We start from the raw sequence: 20,507 nt of genomic DNA on the forward strand, positions 1-20,507 counted from the left end.
TTCCACCTTAGTATCAACTGTAGGTCTAGCTCCCACTGATGAGACCTCAATAAAGGTCAAAACCAGTCTGAGTCTGCTAGGGGGTAGGCTTTTGCCTGTGTCTGAGTGGGGCCACTGCTTAGATTATGGCTCTGCTTGGTGGTGGGGTGAGCCTGCCACTGGGTTGAGCCAATGCTGAGTTGGGTGATCTTTCAGGATCATCTTATTTTTAGAGCCCACTTCACCTATACAAAGGTCGAAACTGGTCTGGGTAGTGACCCTTCCCATAATGCATAGCATTATACATAATCCATATGAATATATGCATTGCATTTTGGGATACTAATGCAAGTGATGTGAAGTCATTAGCTTCTTTATATGAGTTGCCCCAGTCCTGAAAATAGTTCAGGTGCAAACTTGTTTGCTTACACTTGGATGAAGGATTAAACCAAGTACAGCAATCCCTCAATTAATGCGTTCTTTAAAACAGGCGCATTAATTGAATATAGTAACCTATGGGAAAATGTATAATTCGTTCCTCGGATTTCTTTTTTTACTTTTAAGTTTTTTTATAAAAGAATTAGGATATGTCTCAGGGCCTAGTTAAAGGAAAACTATGATGCTGAAAGACAATAAAATATATTCAGAATATAAATTTATTATTCTGCTTCTTAACAAAGAATTGAGCTAACTTTGGCAGGCATTCTGTTTCTTTTTTTCATAAAACTGACGGTATGGCCCTATTGCCTCTTCTGCAAATTTTACTGGTTCTCTCTTCACCAGGGTCAGTCTCTAATCATTGCTGCTTAAAAACTTTGATTGTACAAAAACTATTTTCAAATTGTTTCTGTGAAACCTCTTTGGGCTTGTCAGCGATTAAATTTTCTTCATATTCTTCAGGATCTTCCCACTGTGCATCTAAATTTAGCAGGTCAGAATCACTCAACTTCTCAGAATGAGATTTAATTAACTTAGAATCATTTGCACAATGTGGAAGAATGTGCTTCCAAATGGCTCGCATATTGCTAGCAGTAATTTCATTCGACTTTGCGATTTTATAACCAGGCTAAGATTTCTCTGATTTGGTTAGAAAAGTCTCGGAAGGCATTCGCTTCCAAAAAAAGGCCAGTTTCATTGACATTAAATATTTGTTGATCACAATAGTCCCCTTCTTACACAATTTTCTTCAAAATCTCTGGATATCTCCTTATCTGCAATTGCAGCTTCGCCTGTGATTAGAACATTATGTAGGCTTTTTCTCAAATCACCCAGCACTAATGTGGAATTCTTCTTCTTTTCCATCATTGATAACGCTTTCTTTCCATGTTACAAAGAGACTATGCTTTTGATTTAATAAGGCCAGTATTTAGCGGGATCCATTTTTGGTTACAATCTTCGATCCATGTAAAAAGACATCTCTCTAATTCAATCATTATAATACTTTGATTTCGAGTGCATGCATGATGGACTTGAAGCAGCCTTACCTTTCTCTTTGTATTCAGCAGTTGATTCACCCATTTTTGTGTTCTTGTCCTATCTTTGCTCTGGACTTACCTTGTTCATTTTTCTTTATTATTTCAAGTTTTTCTTCCAATCAGATTACTTTTAGAATCATTTTCACACTTCTATTTTTTGCTCACGAATTCTTTTACTCATGATTAATTAGGAAAATAATTTAAAATAAAAAAAGTAAGGATAACAATTTCACGAGATACGATCAGCAAAATGCTATGTAAAGCAGATGACATAAATTTTGGCAGTAAATTTGGAACATAGTGTACATGGAAATAGTGTAGTATGCCATTAAAAAATAGCTTTGTAAAATGTTTCAAATCAGTAGCTAAATTATTTCATTCTAGCTATTTTACTCTACTTTCTGTATTTTTTACCCTATTCTCTTTGTTCTATTTTTTCATTTTCCTATTATTCATGCCACTGTATTACTGGGATTGGGTTAATGCTTGGTTGTCATGATTTTTATGTGGTGCAGCCTGTGGGTACCTGGAAAGGAAGGTGAAGATTCTAGTGATGTTCTTGTACTGTTTTAACAAATGGGACTACTAGCTGATTGATCCTTGAAGGATCAATCAGCTAGTAGGCTCATCTGCAAGGGTCAGTGGTGCTGCAGTCATTCTCCTTGTTCATGGTTTAGGGACTCGCTTATGTAGCAGATATGGTAGGCTTGACATCCCACTTATGGGTGTATTTACTGCTTGCTGGATTGGCTAGTGGGCTTGCCTGTAAGGGTCAGCAGTCCTTATCTATCAACTAGGGATAGGGTCATCTTGGTGTAGTGTCAATATATCATTTGCAGTATAGGTGGCCTGGATATGTTAATTCCTATATGTTACGTTGGTGGCCTGGATATGTTAAATCTAGCCTACCCTCATCTGCATCTATACTAATTATGTATAGAGACTCTCTATGTTGTTCATAGTTTTTTTTTAACCTTCAGTGTTTAGTGCTTTTTCTTTTATAATATCACCTGATGAAGGCTGTTATAAGCCGACACTAGTCATGTTTTACTATTAAAACCCCCTTTTACCTAACTCTTGGTTTAAGTCATTCAACTCATTTCACAATATGTATTTCAACCGAGTCAATGAATCATCATATATATATATATCAAAACTACAAGAGTTTCGTGCTAAATATAGAAACTATAAAAGTTTTGGCAGATCCAATCATAAGCAACCTTTTAGGAGGGCAACTCATGGCAAAGGTGGAGTAAGTTCTGATCACTATAGTTATATATAGTCATATTATCATTTAGTTCTTGTGATTGTGTGCATCCTCTGATTCCTGTATTGCTGCTTGATATCAATATCATTTCTTTATCAGTTCTTCACTGATTTGTGTTACCTATTTCTTTTGAGAAGATGAAGTCTTGGTGCTGCTTCATGGATGGATGGATAGTACAATGTGAGTGAAGCTCTGGGATGGTTCTTCAGGCATTGGGCCTTTCATTAATTTGCTTGGGCCAATGTTGTTTAATTTGTATATAAATGATATAGGAAACGGCTTAAAGGGAGATATTCAGTTGTTTGCTGATGATGCAAAGTTGTGTAGTGCAATAAAAAATCAAGCTGATGTTGAAAGTTTGCAGGAGGATTTAAATAAGCTGGTAAAATGGGCAAAAGAAAATGGATGTCAGTTCAATGTGGAAAAGTGTAAAGTCTTGCATTTTGGGATTAAAAGATTACCAGCTGTGTACTACATCGATGGAAAGGTACTCCAAGAGATTGATGAGGCTAGGGACTTAGGGGTATTGGTAGATAAGGAGATGAAGTTCAGAGGACACATTGCTAAGGTGTCCAAGATTGCACATAGGATTACTTGGTTGTTGAGGAACACACTGACATCCAGAGATAAAGAGGTTATTATTCCCCTTTATAAAGCATTGATACTTCCACATTTGGATTACTGTGCTCAGGTCTGGTCACCTGGATTCCTTGGAGATGAGGAGGCTGTGGAGAGGGTTCAGAGAAGAGTGACCAAGTTGGTGAGTGATATAAAAAATGCTCCCTACATTGATAGATTGAGAGCTTGTGGATTGCAGAGATTGGTTGATAGGCGAAGAAGAGGGGATATGATAGAAACATTCAAATTACTAAAAGGTTTTTATAGGATTGATGCAGGGGAAATGTTTCAGCTGTGTGATAGTGATGGTAGAACAAGAGGTCATCTCTGGAAATTAAAGAAGAGTGTGGTAAACAAAGGTGTCAGAACAAGGTTTTTTGCCTGGAGGGTGGTGAATGAGTGGAATTCATTGCCTGACTTTGTTGTGAGCTCTTCATCTGTAAATGAATTCAAGAAGAGATATGACAGATATTGTTTTGCTAGTTTGGGTCTCCCGCGATGAGTCTACTGACTCCATGGAGATACCCGTAATAATAATAATAATAATAATTATTTTGTTTTGTAGTGCTTCTTTATACCTAGTTTGTATAGCAGGAAATTAGATCATTCCAGTGATATTCATTTGTTATTCTTGTTTTGGGTTTAAAAGCACTAAGATGAAGTTTTATACATGAACTTAGTTTAATTTTGGTTAAAATATGATCAGTTTGTGATCCTGTTCCATTTGGATGTTCCTAGGTCAGTTTTCTTCCAGGTTTGTGTGCAGATTGCTCTGTAGATTAACAAGGTTATGAGGGTTGCTTGCATAGTTCAGCTGGAAGATATCCATTTCATTTGTTGTGTTGTGGTACATGAAAGGCCCTATATTTTTTGTGATTACTGAAATTACTTGTGCATTAAAATCTCCACCTGTGATGTGGTGATTGAGTGTTGGAAAAAGTGTAGAGAAAATCTGAGAGGTGATTGCAGAAAGTATACTTGGAGTTTTCATCTGAAGTCTCATTGGGTGCATAGGTACAGGTTGCTGTTGGGATAGAGTTTAAAGTTATTGCCGTTATTCTCTTGAAAACTTTAGAAATAGATGTGTGTGACTAGATCATTTTGTTGATTCCTCCATTACCAGATTTGTCTGCTGATGTGTAGATAAAGGTTCATTTTTTACAATTTGATGTGACTTCATTCTATTCAAAATCTGTTCTTAACCTGTGTTTTAGGATGCAGACTGCATCAAGATTTGCTGGCTCTGCTCTGGTGCAAAGTTAGTGAAATTTTTCCAGATTTCAAGAGGATACAAACATTGTAAATGGATATAATGAGTGGATTTCTCCAGAGTGATGTTTTGAGTGTCTACCTCTTTCTGCTTCACCTTGTGGGTTTCCTTGAAGAATTTCACTAACAGGCTCCATAACTTCTCTTTGAGAAAAAGGAATGGAGGTTGCATATCATGATTTTTCTGTATCTCTGATTCCTATCATAATCAGCAAAGGAAATGTGGTGGCACTTTGTCTTTACAACAGTTTAATTTTGATTTTAGTCATTTCATGAAATGAGAGGTGTGCTATATGTATTCATTCGATTATGTAGATAAATTATGGATATTTAAGGCAGATGGAAGGAGGGTGTGTATGCATGTGTGATCTGAATGAAGACTTAATGAGCAGGAACATATTGGTAACTGAAGGTGTTAGTTGCTAGAATGTCATGAGAAGGACGAGTACTCATGTGATAGTAAAGAGAGAGACGGTGTAAACAAGCAGAAAAAAATTGGTCATAAAGTTTTGATAAAGCGAATGAGCAATCTGATGAACTTAACAATCGATGGTAGTAAGAATGATGAAAGTGATTACAAACATAGCTGAAGTTTAAAAACAATTAACAATTAACAGTAAGGTGGCAAGGGGCATTAACAGTAAACAAGTGTGTATGGCTGGTGATAAAATTGAGATAGTGAAATAATGATGCAAGATTTGAAAGCTGAGCTGGTTAAGATGAGGTAAGAGATGAAACAGATACAGAGTGAAATGAAAAGAAATGTAGATATGTATGGAAGAATGAAGAAGATAAAAACCAATGATGTCATTATGAAAGAGGTAATGAAAGACCTGCGATTAGTGTGTATGGAGATTTGATTATTACAGGTGTGGTAAGCGTGAAGATGCACAAGGTGTTTTCCTGGAGATAAAATGAATAGAGTAAATGAGGTGCTGGATATGAGGAGTAAGTGAGCAAAATAGTTGGTTGTGGTAATAAGGAAAAATGACTTCACTGGGAACAAAGAAAAAGTAAGATTGGATATCAGGAGGTTGTTGAGAAGGATAAAAGATGAGTGTGATAGGAAAAGTAGTCAGTGTGTTGCCCAGAAATGACAGTGATGAAATGTGTGAGGAGAAAGGAGTGCAGTTTGATAATATGGGGAATTAGTTTGAAGGATGAATTGAACTGTACAACAGCGATGGACTACATTTGGATGGTTTTGGTGTGAATTATTTGGAGAGACTGCTAAGGAAAGAGAGTTGAAGTGGTGCTTATGAATGAAGAAGTGGGTAGCATGAGTGTAGCGAATGAGAGAATAAGTGTGCAAGACAAACAGGGAAATGGGAAGAGGGGATGTGAATGTGTGTAGACAAAAAGGGAAGAAGGGGATGACCTGGGATCAAGGGAAAAGTTGGATTTAAAGAATGATCTAAGATGAATAAGGAGAAAAAAGAAATGGCTCGAGTTAAGTATGGAGAAGTCACGTCTAATAAGTGGTATAAGTGAAAATTGTTATAGATCCAGGAATGAGCTGTTATGTTTGTATACAGATTCTAGAAGTATAAGAAACAAGACAAATGAAATGGTTGCATTGATTGAATTTGTTCACCTGAGAATTGTTGGAATAAGTGAACCATAGTTGGATGACGATAACATCCTGACAGGAATAGAGATGGAAGGGGATGATGTGTTTCTTGAAAATATAAAGGTTAAAAAGGGAGGAGTGCCATTAATGATAGAAAAAGTTATGTCCATAAAAGGTAGAGATGCAAGAGCGAAATAGTGCCAGTGGTTTTGAAGCAACATGGTGCGAGATAGAGGAGAATAGAATGAAACACTAGTAGGATGTTGTTATAGACCTGGTAATAGTAGTGACCATGAAATATATTATCAAATTAGCCAAGCAAATAAGAAAAGGGTGATGATTATGGATTTTAAGTATAGCTGTATAAACTGTGAAGATGAGATAGCAACTGGAAGTAAAGAAAATGAATTTGAGTTTTTCAGGGACAACAACCTCAGGCAGTATGTAACAGAAGGCACACAAGGATTGAAGGTCTTGGATTTGATCATCTCATCAGAGGATGTTATTATAAATGAGATGTCAAATCGCCCTCCAGTTGGTGACACTGACCATGAAGTGATTACCTGTGTGACTACCAGCAGTGTGAGGATTTCTGTGAGGAAAGGGTTCATGCTTGCAGGTGTAGCATGAAAGGAGGAGTTGGCTGGAGAGGAGATCAATGCTGCTTGGGTAGTATTCAAGAACTACTTAGTAGAAGCAATGTCTGAATATATTTCAATCAAGAGTCAATAAGTTAAATAAGGTAGGTGTGAAATGGATGAAGAGATTAAGCATGCGATACAGAGGAAAAAGGCATTATGGATGCAGCATAAGAGGAGTGGTAATAATCAATTCCATGAGGATTGATTATACAGGCAAGCAGGGTATAAAGAAGAGAGACTGACTGTAAGTGAACAAGAGGTATATAGAGAATTGAGCAAACTTGATCTTAATAAGAATTTGGGACTTGATAATATATCACCAAAATTTTGAAAGAATGTGCCAGGGAGTTGACATCTGCCTTGACATATTTGTTCAAAATGAATTTTGCAATGGGTAAAATTCCAAAGGAGTGACAAGAAAGCACGATTGTGCCACTTCATAAGAGTGGTGACAGAACTCAAGCATCAAATATAGGCCTATCCGTTTATCATGTTATCAGCAAGGTAACTCAGTTGGTAAGGGTAACAAAAGTGAAGCATAAGCAGCAATTAGCTAATGAAGCCAAAAAGATTCCTAGAAAGGTCTTTCGATATGTAGCCAGCATAAAAAAAAAATATATATTATGGAAGGATTGTTGACTGGAAAAAATGGTATAAGAAAACAACTACTGCAGAGGAAATAGTTGAGATATTTAATGAGCAGTTTCATTCTTGTGAATGTGATATCATGGATAGTTTGAGAGCAGTAAATGATGAGGAAGAGAAACTGACTATAAGTGAGCAAGAAGAATTGAGAAAACTTGATGTTAATACAGCTGTGGGACTTGATAATATATCTCCACTTATTTTGAAGGAATGTGCCAGGGAGTTGATATCTACCCTTGACATATTTGTTTAATACGATCTTGCAATGGGTAAAGTTCCAAAGGAGTGGCAGGAAGGCAAGATTGTGCCATTTCATAAGGGTAGGTGGCAGAACTCAAGCATCAAATTATAGGCCTATCTGTTTGTCAGTTGTTGTAGTTAAGGCATTGGAGTGGTTTTGAGAACCAGAATTAGCTTGACAACAATGGTATTATTTTTGATGGACAGCAATGGATTTGCTAAAAGGAGGTCATGTTTTAGTAATCTACTGACTTAGTACAATAAGGTGATGACTTCATTGGACAAAGGAGATGGTTACAGTAGCATACTTAGATTTTGTAAAGACTTTTGATAGATTATCCCATGATAAGTTGATAGTCAAAGTAGAGCAAATAAGGTTGGATAATAGACTAGTGCACTGGATTGGGGATTTGCTATCTGATAGGCATCAGCAAGTTGTGTATAGGGAAGCAATATCCCAGAAAAGGAAAATCACTAGTGGTGTTCCTCGGGGGTCTGTTTTAAGGCCACTGCTGTTTAACCTGTATGTTAATGATATTGGTGAAGATTTGGATGGAGATATTCAGTTGTTTTCAGATGATGCAAAGTTCGGATGAACTATGAGGAATAGAGCAGATGTTGTGGCCTTACAAAGAAGGCTTGAATAAATTGAGTGAATGGGCAGAGTGTGGAGATGACAATTCAATGTTGCAAAATGTAAGGTTTTAAAATTTGGGAAACAAAGATGGGATGTAGAATTTACACTTGGCAGGGGATATATTGTTGGATCTGGAGTAAACCTTGGAATAATGGTGGATAATGATCTAAAATTTAGAGGACAAGTTGCCAAAATTGTGAGGATAACACAAAGAATTCTGGGAGTGGTGCAGAGGACATTGACTTGTAGAAGTAAAGAGATTCTTGTTCCATTGTATAAGGCTTTGATTAGGCCACACATGGACTACTGTGCCCAAATTTGGTCACCTGGTTTTCAAAAGGACAAAGACATGTTGGAAAGGGTCCAGAGGCAACTTACTAAGTTTCTGATCTCTGGACTGTCTAATATGAGGAAAGGTTGAGAAGATTCAATTTACAGAGTCTAATGAATAGGAGGAAGAGGGGTGATATGATAGAGACCTACAAGTTAGTAAGGGGATTGTTATAGGATCAATGTTGGAGAGATTTTACAACAAAATGGTGCAAGATCAGGGGAGAACCAGAGGTCATCCCTGGAAGCTGTATAAGGAGGGTGTGAGCAGAGGAGTGAGAAGCAGGTTTTTTGCATGCAGAGTTGTAAATGATTGGAATGCCTTGCCTAAGAGTGTAGTGCCTGCAGAGAATTTGAGTGTGTTGAAGGTGACAGTGTGTTGGTATGATGAGTTGTGTGTATGATAAAAGGACCTCCTAGATGAGTCTTTACCTCCATGGGGGATCTTTGAATAATAATAAATTCACATATAAGGTGACGGACCCTAAAATGCTTCACCAGTCACATTGGCTACCGTAAGTATGCCAGTGATTCCTGAGAGGCACTGACTGGGAAGTGTGACTTCGGTTTTACCCTCTGTAAGAATTTGAAACTGCACTAAAAACCCAAAAAAATGAAAAAGCACCTGCATTGGATGGCATAACAGCAGAGGCTATTAAACATGAAAGAAAAGAGTTTTGGAAACAACTGTTAAATATCTGCAGTACAGCTTTAGCCACATCCAACAGAGATCTAAACAGCAGAGCAGGAAATGAATATTAGACATACAGAAATATTTTGCAAAAATTTAAATCAAAGAACAATGGTAATCACGGTACCTATTGCATTTCTGATAATATCTTATTCCAACATAAAGATATGCACAAAAATATGTAAGGAATAAGAAAAATCTTATTAAATAGGTAACTGTTAGTATTTTCATGCTGGTTCAAGATAAAAGTGTATATATATATATATGGGGGGGGGGTTGAAACACAAAGTGAGCAATATTTAACAATATTATTATTATTATGTGAGCGATATGTAGCAATATTATTATTATTACGTGACACCTCCAGGGAAGGCACCTTCTCTACAACTATGTCTCCACTACTCAATCCACCAACTACAATGAACCACAACTATACCAACGCCATCTATTACCCTCCACCGTCACAAGTATTTTCACAGACAATCACGAACATCCATGCCCACAGTGGGATTCGAACCCACAGCCTTTTGGCTGGAGAGCAGATACACCAACCAGTCCAGCATACTGAAAACAAATTTAAGTACAAAAGTTTTAAAGACAAACAAAACTGAGCAGCTTTCAGAAGTGAACTGCAGATTCAAATATAAATATTACTGGAGGGGGAAAAAATGAGAGCTGGAAAACAAGAACAAAACCCTGGAGTCACTGAAGAAAACACTGATTCCACAAGGGAGCAAGTTGTGAAGTTTGTAAAGATCGAAAAATCTAAACTTCACTGTCAAACACAAGAAGTCAAAGAAGCAATCCTAAAAAAGAAAAAAAGAAGCATATAAAAAAAAGTCCTGTAATCTAAGCAGGCATGTGCTCTTAAAGAATACTGAGAAGATGTAAGAAAGTGAAACAATCTGTAAAAATAAGTAAACAGAAAGACATGCAAAGACTTTGGGAAAAATACAGAAAATGAAAGTCACACATACAGCAAAATGCTCTGAAGGGTATGGACACCTTTAGAAATGAAAGAAAGGGTAATGTAAAAAAGAAATCATATATGGTAAAGGTATCCTGGATATCTGGAAAATACTGAGAAGATGTAATAAAGTGAAACAATGTGTAAAAATAAGTAAACAGAAAGACATGCAAAGACTTTGGGTAAAATATAGAAAATGAAAGTCAAACATACAGTAAAATGCTCTGAAGGGTATGGACAACTTTAGAAATGGATGAAAGAGTAATGTAAAAAAGAAAGCATATGTTTTTTTTTAATTTATTTTATTTTATTTTTTTTTTTAAGTTGGGCCCATACACAGGAGGTTGATTGGTCAACCTATAGTACATTAGTACTGTGTATGGGGTTGGGAAAGAAGGAATTTGTTTACATTTCATTTGAATGACTTTAAATTGTATTCGTTGGGAAATACTGTGGGAGACTGTGCAGGAGTTGCAGGAAGAGGAAAAGAAATTGGTTCTGTTTGTTTCTAGGTGTACTGTGAAGGGATGTTGTGCAGCAGCTGCACGTGTTCCAGTGAGCTTAGTACTGAGCGGGGGAATTATTGATGTTATTTCGGATGAGCATTTCCCATGGAAATATTTGTAGAATATACTTACTGCAGAGACCAAACGTCTGTGTGAAAGTGGTGGGGAGAGAGTTGGTAAGGGATGGATCATTGATAAGTCTAATTGCCCTCCTCTGTATTGAGTCGAGCATTTTGAGAGAGCTTTTAGAGGCCCCACCCCATATGTGGAAGCAGTATTCAATAGTTGGGTGGATTTGTGACTTGTATAATGTTAGTACATTATACAAGTCACATTGTATAATGTGACTTGTATAATGTTAGTAGCTGTTCACGGGTGAAGTAACGTCTTGAGTGGAAGAGAAATCCTAGTTTTTTTTTGAGGCTGAGGATGCAATGTTTGAGCTATGTTTGTGCCATGAGAGGTTTGATGTGAGGATGATTCCGAGGAGCGAGATCTCAGGCTGTCTGGAAATTTGGGTATCGTCGAAAAGGATACTGGAAAAAAGTTGTTCTTTTTTTATGAGAAATAGTATAGAACTGGGTTTTGTTGGCATTGAAATTTATGAGATTATCCGAACCCCATTGTAAGATGGCTTGGAGATCGGAGTTATGCAAGCGAGGAGTGTAGTGTGCTGTCATCTGCAAAACTGTGTATTGGGTTGGAGGTCAATTGCAATAGGTCATTGATGTATAGCAGGAACAGGGTTGGTGAGAGGACAGAACCTTGTGGGACCCCAGCATTAATTGAGTGGTGCGAGGACAGGGAGCCATCCACCATCACACACATTGTGCATCCAGACAGAAAACTAGCAACCTACAGAAGTCCTGGGTCAAACCGAATGATGGTAGTTTGCCTAGTAGGCCTTTGTGCCAGACCCGGTCAAAGGCTTTGGAGATATCTAGTGCAACCACTTGAGATTCGCCAAACTTCTCCATAGCATTTGTCCAGAGATGGGTGACGTATGTGAGTAAATCTCCTATTGATCAGAAGTGGCGGAATTCATACTGGCGGTCATTTATTTGGTGAGTGTCTTCAAGATAGTGTAGGAGGTGGGAATTGATGATTTTTTCCATTACCTTTGACAGGACTGAGGTAAGCGAGATAGGGTGGTAATTGGATGGCAGTGACTTGTCACCCTTCTTGGGAATGGGCTGAATATAGGCCAATTTCCAGTTGTGGGATAGATTCCAGTGCAGTAGGAGAGTATATATAGGTGACATAGGATAGGGATCAGTTCTGGAGCACAATTTTTCAGAACAATTGGGGGAATGCCATTGGGACCAGGAGAATTTTTTGTGTCTAATTGAGACAGTATTTTTCTGATTTAATCCTGGCAAAAGGATATAGGGGGAATTGTATGTTGGGTGTCTGGAATAGTTGGGGAACATTTACCATCGTCAGTTATGCATGCATTTGAAGCAAAGTATGAGACCAGAAAATTGGCTTTTTCTGTGGGTGATGAGGCAGGCAGTAGAGCCATCAGGGTGTGATAGGGGTGGGAATATTGTTGAACAGAAGTTACGGCCAATTGCTTTGGCAAGAGACCAAAATGCTTGGCTGCCGTTTGGACAGGCTCCTGCTTTTTGCTCCTTCGAACTCTGTTTTGGAAGCATTGATTGTTTTTTTTGCATCTATTACAGGCTTCGGTGTAAGCTTTGAAGGAGAATGAGGTTGTGGTATGTATGGTGTTTCATCTCTACAGCCTAGCACATCTTTTGGAGAACCAGGGTTTCGTTAGGGAATGGCAGTTCAGAATATTGTGTGGAATGTACGTATTCATACCGGTGAGGATTACTTTGGTAATAAGCTCGGTGCATGTTTGGGTTGGAAGGCCAGAAGCAATAGTCCAACCATGGGAATGCAGCATAGAAGTTGCGGAGGCTGTCCCACTTGGCACTGTTATAGTGCCAAACTACTCTTGTATGGGAGTGTCTGTGTAAACGTTGTTGCATGGAAGGAGATGAGTACTAGGTTGTGGTCAGAATTGCCCAGGGGCCCTCACTACTTTCACTGTGTATTTGGAGGGGGGGGGTCATTGGTGAGGAAGAGATCTAGGGTGTTTGTGGAGTGGTTTGGGTTGCCTGGTATTCTGGTTGGCATCTGGACAAGTTGTGTAAGGTCGTTGGTGATGGCAAATGTTTCTGCATCTCTGCCTGCAAGATCTGTACAACTGGAGGAGGAAAGCCAGTTAGTGTTGTGGATGTTAAAATCTCCTGGAAGAATGATTTCGCTGTTGGGAAAGTGGGATTAGAGAAAGTCGACTTTTAGGGATAGGTATGGTAAAGGTATCCTGGATATGTGAAAAATTGTTTTGAAAGATTATTAATGAGAAAAACAGTGACTGAAGAGCGCAGAATAAGCCATCAGAAACCTGAAATGTGGAATGTTCTCTCAGTGTGAATTCGTACATAACTTTATGTTGGAGCAGATGATATATCTCCATTTTTGACCAGGCCTTCCGAAGTATTACACCTAATATCAGAATAAGGCATACTTATTTTTGTTTAGATTGGCAAATTCAACCTGGCCCAAAATTATAGGCATCAGTGATCCTGGCTTGATGGAGGATGATACAGGAATAGAAAGCAAGGGACATAGTATTTTCAAAGACAACAGTGGGAACAGAAACCAAAAAAGCAGGAGTGCATTAGGAGAACAGGGATGCAGAGGGCAGTTCATTGAGGTTATCTGGTGTGATAGAGGCCAACACCATAAAATAAATAGTTTGTTGTGGCTATATGCTAGGGGGTATAAAGGAGCATAAAGATGTCATTCACTGGCAAATTAGCACAATGATTGCAAGTCAAGTAATTAACACACAGGGGGTGGAAGGAGGAACGGTCATAGGGAGGGAAGAAAATGGCTAACAGATAACTACTAAGACAACATTCAGTGGAGACAACTCAAAGTTCAATAATTGCTAGATATAGTCAGAGCATCAGAAAACATAGCAGTAACCAATGTAGTTGCACTGCTTCTTATCTTGGGAAATTTCCAAACAGAATTTTATGTTAAGGGAATTTTATTTACAAAGCCGGTGATTATGAAAAACTGCAAAGTCAGCTTAGAGTAGTGCCATGGCATAAGAATTTGGAGGGCAGAGGTGCTAGCAGTGTATGGGAGATGAAAAAAGATATTTGAAGAAAGCAGTTATCAGACTGTATACTCAGGGTCAGGAGCAGGATGAATTAGGCAGGAATTAAATGGATGAATAGCATCAAGCAGGATTTGTAGAAAAAGGTGATCAGTATGACCAGTATGAGGCACAGTTAAGAAGGTGACTTGTAAGGTAAGGCAAAGGAGACCAAAGCTAATTATGAAAGAAAGATGGCTAAAAAGGCAAAAAAAAAAAAATTGCCACATAGTGAAAGAGTTCTTTCACTATGTGGCAAATAAAAGGAAGCATGACAATGGAAAGATGGAAGGGAGGTGACAGAAGCAAATGAAATAGTTCAGTTATTGTCTGATCATTTTGCAAGTGTGTACCATTTAACCATTCAGATAGAGATATTCCATTTCCAAATGTGACATTGACTGAAGGGAGTATAGAGGTAGATGAATCGATGTGCTTATGATATTACTGAACCTTCTCAGGCAAGGCATTCCATTCATTCACAACTCTGTATGAAAAAAACCTGCTTCTCACTCCTCTACTCACACTCTTTTTATACAGTTTCCAGGGATGACCTCTGGTTCTCCCCTGATCTTCCATTATTTTCTGTAGAACCTCTCCAGCATTGATCATATAACAACCCTTAATACTTGTAGGTCTCCCCTCTTCTTGCTGTCCACCAGACTCTGCAAGTTGCATTTTCTCAATCTTTCCTCATACTCGACATTCCACAGATTAGAAACTACCTTAGTCAGTGGCCTCTGGATCCTTTCCAACATCTCCTCATCCTTCTGAAAACCAGGTGACCAAATCTGGTCACATGGTATACAATGGAACAAGAATCTCCCTACTTCTACAAGTCAGTGTCCTCTGCATCATTCCCATTCTTTGTGTTGTCTTCACAATTTTGGTTATGTGTCCCCTAAATTTCAGATCCTTATCTACTGTCACCCCAGTTCTCTTATTTCCTCCACTTCCGACAATATATCCTCACCAAGCATATATTCTGCATCCCATTTTTGTTTTCCAAATTTTAAAACCTTACATTTTGCAACATTGAACTCATATCCTCATTCCCGTGCCCAATCACTCAATTTATTCAAGTCTTCTTGTAAGGCTACAACATCTTCTTTACTCTTCATGGCTCGTCCTAACTTTGCATCATTTGCAAACAACTGAATATCTCCATCCAAATCTTCACCAATATCATTAATATGCAAGTTAAACAGCAATGGCCCTAAAACAGACCCCTGAGGCATGCCACTAGAGAATTTGAGTGTGTTTAAAGCATGGTATGATAAGCTGTGTGTTTGATAAAAGGACCTCCTGGATGAATCTTGGGTAATAATAATAATAATATGAACATGCCCATGAGATTAGATGGTATATCTACCTGTTTATTACAAGAATGTGCAAAAGAATTTGGCATCTCCTCTGGCCAAGATGTTTAATTTGAGACTGAGTTGGGAAGGTGCCAAGATAATAGAAAGAAAGCAAAATATTTTCATTTGCATAAAGGAAGTCCCAAGACAGCAAATTATAGGCCAATCAGGATCTCAAGAGTGGTTAAGGTATTGGAGATGTTGGGGAAAAAAAAAATTCAGAACTGGTAGACAGGAATATGATACTTTATAGGGGGCAACATTTTGTGGAGAGTAAGTTTTGGTATAATAATTCACTTACTTTTTATAATAAACTGACAATTGAGTTAGACAAAGGAAATGGCTACTCAGTTGTTCTGATGAACTTCCAGAGGCATTTGAAGGAATGCTGTTGCATAAATTGGAGTAAATGGGAATGGTTATGAAGCTAATTATTTGGATAAGAGGGCGATTAACGAATAGATATCAAAGAGTAATGTAGGGGAATGCTGAATCCAGGAGAAGGCAGGTGACTAGTGTAGTGTAGTACTTCGTAGCTCTGTACTCAGTTCTCTGCTGTTTAATTTAAGGAGGAATATTTAGTTATTTGCTGATGAAGTAAAGCTAAGAAGAATGATAATCAATGAAGATGATGTTAAGACCTTACAGGATGACTTAAATAGACTGGCAGTATGGGTAAGGTAAATGGCTACCAGTTTAATGTGGCCCAAGTGTAAGGCCACATGGCTTGGGGTGAAGAGATTACAAGTTGTGTACTCTACTGATAGAAATGAGCTGCAGAGAATAGGGGGATGTGGATAGTGAGTTGAATTTATTGAACATTTGGAAAGGTGGAATAGCACATCAGATTACACACAGTGCTGGCTCAAGGGTATGTGGTGTCCCGGTTTTATCAATGTGTTGTAAGACGAGACAGGCATCATAAAATTCTTTATTTTTAAAAGCAGTTTATAGTTATTGTCAAAAAAAAAGTACATATAGAGCATTTTGGGGTACACTGCTCATACTACCAATGCTTCGACTTTTTGGTTCTCTTTAATACTATTACTTTTTTTTTTTACGATGTTGGTGCCCCAATGCCATTGCAGATGGTGCTTCTTGTGCCTAAGCCTAAAGCTGGCCCTGATTACACAGCTGTTGAAGATCACACCGACAAGCAGAGATAAGGTTATTATTCTCCTTTATAAGGCTTTAATAGGGTCTCATCTGAAGTACTGTGTGCAGATATAGTTGCTTCAATTCCATGAGATGAATTGGTGGGAATGATCCAGAGGTGAGTGACAGAGATTGCATCAGTCTATGGAATGCTCTAGGGAGCTTGAAGATAGATTAAAAGTCTTTGGACTTCAACAATTAGCTGGTAGGTGAATAATTGGGTATGTGATAGAAGCATATAAGTTATTAAAGAGATTTTACAGGATTGACATGAAAGATTTTTTTCATTACATTGCAGAAAGGGAGCAAACAAGGAGTCATCCTGGAAATTGTATGTCAGAATTTAATTAGCAAGGATAGATATTAGGAATAGATTTTTGCTTGGAGAGTGGTAAATGGATGGAATAGGAAAAGGAGTCACTGAGTTCATGAAAAGATATTGTGTGAACAATGGTTACAGTAGGTCTCCCACAATCAGTCCTCGACTCCATAGAGATGCCTCAGAAATAATAATAATTTAATTTTAGTGTTTTTTTTTAGTATTTTGTTTTAAAACAAAAATATGTGTTAATATGCTGATAATGAGGTAATGTATGCTTACTATAAGCTGTTAAGCTTTATAAACTCTGTTACATTCTCTTTAGATGGCAGTGATCATCAGCATTGTTGTCGACAAAAAGGTGTTCCATATAGCTGTTTACGATGGTGTAAAGGCCGTTCTGTCGTCAATGCTCCATTATGTGTTTTGTCTTCTGCCAAAGAAATTGTTACTTGTTTTGAGGAAGGGAAAGGTAATAGTTATTTGGTGCTCTAATTTTTATGTTTTATGCAGTCCTACTGTCAAAATGCCATCAAGGACTGTAATTAAGCTGTATTCTGATTTTATATCATTGCTTTCATCTTGCTTTTCTACTATTTTCATGATGCATGTTCTTATTAGCACTTCACCCTAATTTAATTATTACATAATTAAAATAAATGCAATAGGGATGTTGTATTTATTGGAGATGTGATAGAATCACATAAGTTATTAAAAGGGATTTTAAAGGATTGACACAGAAGATTTTTTCGATATATGGCATGAAATGAGAAAACAAGGAGTCACCCCTGGAAATTGTGTGAAGTGTGGTTGCAAGGATGTGAGGAATATTTGCATGGAGGGCTATGAATGATTTGCCAGAGATAGTTATGAGTGCTTTGTTGGTGATTCAAGAAGTGCAATAGGTATTGTATGAATAATGGTTAGTATTGGTCTCTCATAATGAGTCTTTAACTCTGCAGAGATGCCTGAGAAAATAATAATTTTCCACTTTTGTATATCTGAATGACATAACCAGATATAAGTGATAGAGAATTATCCAAACCAAATCCTAAGTGAAGGTAAATATTTTTGCTAGTCTTCAGGTTCACACAATGCAGTCAGACATGTTATAACTAATCATTATGATTTATTCTCAGACATCTCTATGGAATCAAAGACTACTCATCCTGTGAGGCCTGTATTAACCATTATTCACAGAGTACCTATCACATCATACTTTTCCTTGAAATTCTTCATTGATAAAGCATTTGTAACCTGCACTGGACAACCATTCTGTCCATTCACCACTCTTCAAATAAACAATCTAGCCTTCATATCCTTACTAACTGCACTTTTACATTTTCCAGGAGTGACTGCTTGTTCTCTCCTTTCCTGCCATGTATTGGAAAAATGAAGTATTCTGTGTCGATCCTATAACACCTTTAGTAACTAATTTACTATCATATCTCCTCTTTCCCGCATCGTTTTTTGTCATGAACTAGCGCTTACACTCTTTCTAACCAACACTTGCATATTATTTTCACTAATGATTACCTACCCTATTTGATGGCTGACTTCCTGTACACAGATGTTGTTGAGTGGGGATTGAGATTGTGTCCAAAGACTGGATGTTGTGACATACATCTTTATCACTTGTGGATCACAATACTTGCAGAGAAAAAGAAATTGAGATGACAAATCATACCAGCTTATATTTTGTTAAATGCTTTTTCTACTATTACACTGGTGTTCAAAAGCTAAGTACAAACTACATTTTTACCTGTATATGAAAAAATTTTCATGACTACAGCCAAATGTGGCCTTAATTTATTGCCAGCATACTAATAAATTATATTACATAAAAAATGTGTTATAAAATTTGTACAAATTAAATTACAATATGTTTTTGGCAAAAGTTACAAATTTCCTAAGGATGTAGTTAAGGAATTAGTGTACAATGCTTACAGAAAACTATGCAGAGAGACATTTCAGTATGGAATATGTACACCCTGAAGAGGAATTTTGAGCAGCAATGGGTCTCCCTATTGCATCTCAAACGTGTTCTATTGGGTTGAGATCTGGAGAGTGTGCTGGCCACTCAATTTTAATATCCTTGGTTTCAGGAAGTATCTCCACTGCTTGTGTACAATGTAGTGTGGCATTGTCATCCATAAAAAAGAATTCTTCACCTACAGCACCATGGAACATTCAAATATCATGTTGAAGAATGTTGTTGCAATATTGTTCACCGGTCATAGTCTCTTTATCCAGCATTTATAGCTCGATGCATCCATTAAGCATAATGCCCCCTTATACCATGATCCCAGCAGCACCGTATCTATCCCTTTCAAGAACATTCTCACGATGGTAAGCAGTAGCACTTTCACGCCCGATCAAGTGTCATGTAGGCTATAAAGAGTACATTAGCACATTGTTGTCTTGTCTAATTTTTATGGATAAAACATCATTGAAAACATGCTCTACAATGAGCTGTGGATAAAGGGATGTAGACTAATAGACCTTCGGGAACATGGGCCTACCTGTTGCAGATGTCTTGCCACAGTTTGTTGAGATATCTACATACCTGTGCTTGAATGGAGCTAACTTGCAAACTGATCTGCCATGATGTGTTGATTACATTTTGCTGTTATAAACAAAATGTCTTCCTGCTCTGTGATAGAGCAAGGGTGACCTCTTAGCAGTCTGGAATGCTGCATTCTATTGGTTTGATACCCAGAGACTGGATACAATGCTATGTGAGATTCCAAACTCTGACAGTCAGTAATTCTGTGGCCTTCTTCAAGCTTTCCAATAATTTTTCCCAGCTTGAAATCATCTAGATGATGTCTTTGAACATCCAAGTTTGTAACTTTATTCCTTCATGAAAAGAGCTTCCTTCAAACACAATTTGCTTAGTGCAGCCTTTTGCCTTTTATCCTGTTGAGTACTACCACGTGACCCTTTTGCATGCAATTCAAAAATTTGATTGTCTATCTGCTTTCTAATCAAAATAATCAGTTATACAAATTGCCACAAGCTGATTTGTCTGAATTTTCAGTTGTAATCTTCAGAAATAGTGTTCATCCATAGGTTTTGTACACCAGTGTATTATCACCAGGTCTCTATGGAGCCATACACATCGTGGGAGACCTTATTGTCGCATACAATATTGTGACATCTTGTAATAGTAACACTATCTTATCTGCTTGTTATTTTCTTGCTCACACCACCTCTTTATATGACTTCCAGGAATGCCTTTTCTTCTACCCATTCTACAGTATGAAAAAATCTCTTCTATTTTAATCTGATAAAATCTCTTCACCTACTTATTATTATCCCAAGACTCCATGGAATCAAAGACTCATCTAGGAGGTCTTTTGTCATACACATTGCTCATTATACCATGCCTTAAACACATTCAAATTCTCTGCAGACACCATGTTCTCAGGCAGTACATTCCAATTATTCACAACTTCTCCATGCAAAAAACCTAATTCACACATCCAACTTGTAAATCTCCACTAGACTGTAAATTGGATCTTCTAAACCTTTTTTCATATTCAACATTCCAAGATCAGAAACTGGGAATGTGAGCATTTCATTTAGTGAGATTTTATCAGATTATTATAGAAGGGATTATAAAAAAAAAATTGAGATGGGAATAATAAAAGATCATATCT

At 37.5% G+C, this 20,507-nt stretch overlaps 1 protein-coding gene across 1 annotated transcript in view; it reads left to right on the forward strand.

Annotated features, from left to right (window-relative positions):
• LOC150104547 (Ig-like and fibronectin type-III domain-containing protein 1) overlaps positions 1-20,507 on the forward strand; it is a 548,674-nt gene that overhangs the window by 427,729 nt on the left and 100,438 nt on the right. The window contains exon 23 of the mRNA XM_090395576.1: positions 17,171-17,317. Within this exon, the coding sequence (XP_090251702.1) occupies positions 17,171-17,317 (147 nt within the window). The remainder of the gene's footprint in view (positions 1-17,170; positions 17,318-20,507) is intronic.

The sequence above is a fragment of the Typopeltis vanoorti genome, chromosome 7 (assembly GCF_054136105.1).
Source record: "Typopeltis vanoorti isolate ZY-2024b chromosome 7, IOZ_Tvanoo_1.0, whole genome shotgun sequence".
In the NCBI taxonomy this organism is placed as follows: Eukaryota; Metazoa; Arthropoda; class Arachnida; order Uropygi; family Thelyphonidae; genus Typopeltis; species Typopeltis vanoorti.